The sequence below is a fragment of the Priapulus caudatus genome, unplaced genomic scaffold, assembly GCF_000485595.1.
Source record: "Priapulus caudatus unplaced genomic scaffold, Priapulus_caudatus-5.0.1 Scaffold2054, whole genome shotgun sequence".
Classification (NCBI taxonomy): Eukaryota; Metazoa; Priapulida; class Priapulimorpha; order Priapulimorphida; family Priapulidae; genus Priapulus; species Priapulus caudatus.
In genome coordinates this window covers 6,497-9,722 of record NW_014579115.1, presented here as the reverse complement: position 1 = coordinate 9,722, position 3,226 = coordinate 6,497, and the positions used below count along the sequence as shown (strand labels likewise).

The 3,226-nt window shown below is 48.1% G+C and overlaps 1 protein-coding gene across 1 annotated transcript in view; it reads left to right on the top strand.

Annotated features, from left to right (window-relative positions):
• Positions 1 to 3,226, top strand: part of LOC106818148 (ankyrin repeat domain-containing protein 50-like) — a gene marked incomplete at its 3' end in the record, with an annotated part of 16,851 nt that overhangs the window by 7,466 nt on the left and 6,159 nt on the right. Inside the window, exons 4-5 of the mRNA XM_014822872.1 lie at positions 171 to 299; positions 674 to 677. Coding sequence (XP_014678358.1) covers positions 171 to 299; positions 674 to 677 — 133 coding nt within the window. The remainder of the gene's footprint in view (positions 1 to 170; positions 300 to 673; positions 678 to 3,226) is intronic.

Sequence of the window (3,226 nt, the reverse complement as noted above, 5' to 3'; positions counted from 1 at the left end):
ACACACACACACACAAACCAACACTCAATGGCACGCCGGTGAAAACATAACCTCCGCCACGCCCCTGGCGGAGGTAATTACGTATTACGAACTCAACTTCATGTTGTGAATGAAACGAACCTTGTTGTATACGACCTTTGCCATTACACTTGTTTTTGTTGTTGTCGCAGGTAACCTCCAGGTGACGCAGCTGATGCTGTCGCACGAGGCTGACCCTGAGGTCGCCGACAAGAACGGTCAGACTGCCCTGAATCTGTCCGCCCGCCAAGGTCACACAGAGGTCGTGTGCGCTCTCATAGGTAGGCATTGTAGAGGTCATTAGAATGTATACATTATGACGCGGCCATAATCACAGCCCATACACGGGCACACGCACTTTCACAGGGCCATCGCCTAAACAAATACTTTTGGGGGTGGAGGAAGATGATCAGATCACAGGTGTCCTATAATGTATAGGTATCTATGGGTGAAATTGCGTCACAACAGAGTGATGACGGGGGAACGTTGACGCACGGGCAAAATGTGTTTTTGCGGTTTCGGCAAATTTGCCCAGCACCTGTCCGTCTACCTTTACGTTGTTCTGTGATCGATGTCTTCTTTGTTTCTGACGTTATTGTTTGCCATGTTAGCCTGACGTTCTCACATCATGCGCTCCTGTATTTACTCGTTCTAGACACGTAAGTGACAGTTAATCGAAACCTGCGCGGTCTTTGCTTCGTATCGTTACAAAGTTTTAATAGACAGCCGATCGAAATTTGCACGTTCTCATTTTCAATCGCTTTAACAGTTGTAACAGACTGCGAAGTCCAAATTTCTATCGCGCAGTCCTACGTTTCGTAATTTTTGCGAAAGTTACGAGAGACAAAGCTAACCGAAGCTAGATAGCGATGTCTGTGTGAGAGCTGCAGGCGAAAGCTGAAGCTGATGTTTCTAAAAGATGGCGGCCGGCTGTCAGCGATATAACATCTAATAAGTCGTAACTGTCACTCCGCGTGGCGTCTGCAACGGTACGGCGATGAAGCGAACGGAATCGCTAATGAGCAACGTGTAACGAGCAAAGGGTTAACGAGCTTTGAATTGAGCAACAGCAGCGGCGGCAGCAGCAACAGCAGCAGCAGCAGCAGCAGCACCATCATCATCATCATCATCATCATCATCATCAGCAGCAGCAGCAGCAGCAGTGGCAGCAGCAACGACAGTAGTAGTAGTAGTAGTAATAGTAATAGTAGTAGTAGTAGTAGTAGTAGTAGCAGCGGCAGCAGCAGCAGCAGCAGCAGCAGCATCATCATCATCAGCAGCAGCAGCAGTATCATCATCATCATCATCAGCAGCAGCAGCAACAGCAGCACCATCATCATCAGCACCATCAACAGCAGCAGCAACAGCAGCAACAGCAGCGGAGATGAGCGTACATGATATAAGTGCAGGTAGCCGTAGCTATGTACATAGCCCGCAGGCATGAGTCGTTCCAATACTAAAATAAGGAGTGCGTGAATTATAAAGGTGGAGGGAGGAGGACGCGGAGGGAGGGAGCTGACGGAGGAGGCGCGCAGAAGGGAGGGACCGAGCGAGAGAGCGAGCCAGAGGCGAGAGAGAGAGAAGAGACGGTATCGAAAGAGAGAGACGAGAGATCGAGAGACGAGAGACGAGAAAGACTTAGACTGAGACGGAGGAGCAGAGAGGAGAGGAGAGAGAGAGATGACGCAGGAGAGAGATCCGAGAGATGAGACGACCGACGGACGAGACGAGACCGAGAAGATCAGAGACGATGAGAGAGCAGAATACCAATTACAGTAAGCCACCCAGTGGAAACCTCAGCACAAACTACAGGAATAAAGATCGCCGTGACCTTCATAGTAACACATTTCGATCGTATTTTTGCTATCCGAATTACAATTGCAAACTACCTATAGAGCTTAGAAATCAAAGGCCGCCGCCACAGCGGATGCACGTGAGCGCGTAAGAAAGCTGCATCTCTGCACACACTGTTAGGCCTTCGCCTAAAAGCCATAAATATGCATAGATGCCACCACGCGCGCACGCCACGCCCCCCCCCCCCACAGCACACCACGCACATACGCGCACACACGCACATCACACACATCACACACACCACACACACACACACCACCAGCACACACACAACACACACCACACCACACGCACACACAACACACACATACACTTGCAAACATTTACAGATATAAGCGTACCCATAAATAAGTAGCATGAGTATCAGATAATATAGATACATTTATATATATATTGTGTATTCTGTGTATATTATGCCTTGATATAATACATTTTATGAATTGTAGGCAGAACTACAAGCTGTGAGTGTACAATGAACAGCCTATTTAGCTTACTGGGTTAGTTACCTGAAGCCTTCCAGCTTGGAGCAAAGCTGCGACGACACTCCTGTGCTGACCTCCCCAATGCTCCTTGACCGCCAAGCGGGTGTCCAGCCCTTCCTGTCGCCAGGTCGCGCGCCGTCAATCGTTTACACTGGGCCTCTGAAAACAGACGAAACTCTATATATATATATATATATATATATACTATATATATAATAAGAGCGAGGCGGAGCAGCGAGAGCGACGCAGAGAGCGCGGAGCTAGCCGAGATCCAGAGAGGCGGAAGAGAGGAGGAAGAAGAGGGGAAAAGAAGTAAGAGAGACGAGACAGAGCTGCGAAAGACGAGCAAGAGGCCCGCGGCCCAAAGGGGGGGGAGGCAAAACGCGGTTGAAAACCAGGCCATCGGAGCGTGAGAAAACGTCCTATTTATCAGAGCCCGTAACCATCATTTATTTACGGCCCATTAATTTAGTCAGGAGTGAATAAAACAAATAATAAAATAATAATAATAATAACCCGCCGTTGACGTATATGAGCTGATTTCTCACGATACATGCGACATACGATACACAACGGATCAATGCCGATACAATTGCGCGACTACGCTTCATAGAACATTACACGCTGGTGTTTTAATACGTTTTTTGCTGATCATTGTCTCTTTAAAATTGCCCCCTGAAAATATGTTTGACATATGCACAAAGTTATACATCGCGATATAGCCTTATCTTTGCCGCTGCGGCGGAAACTCGAGTATTATACACTAGAGTGTATTATGCCTGAAAGACATGCAAGCAGAACGAGTTGCTTACATGCGGCCGCTATACCGGTGCGTGTTAATGTGACCTTGCACGCGTCCGTCGACAATGATA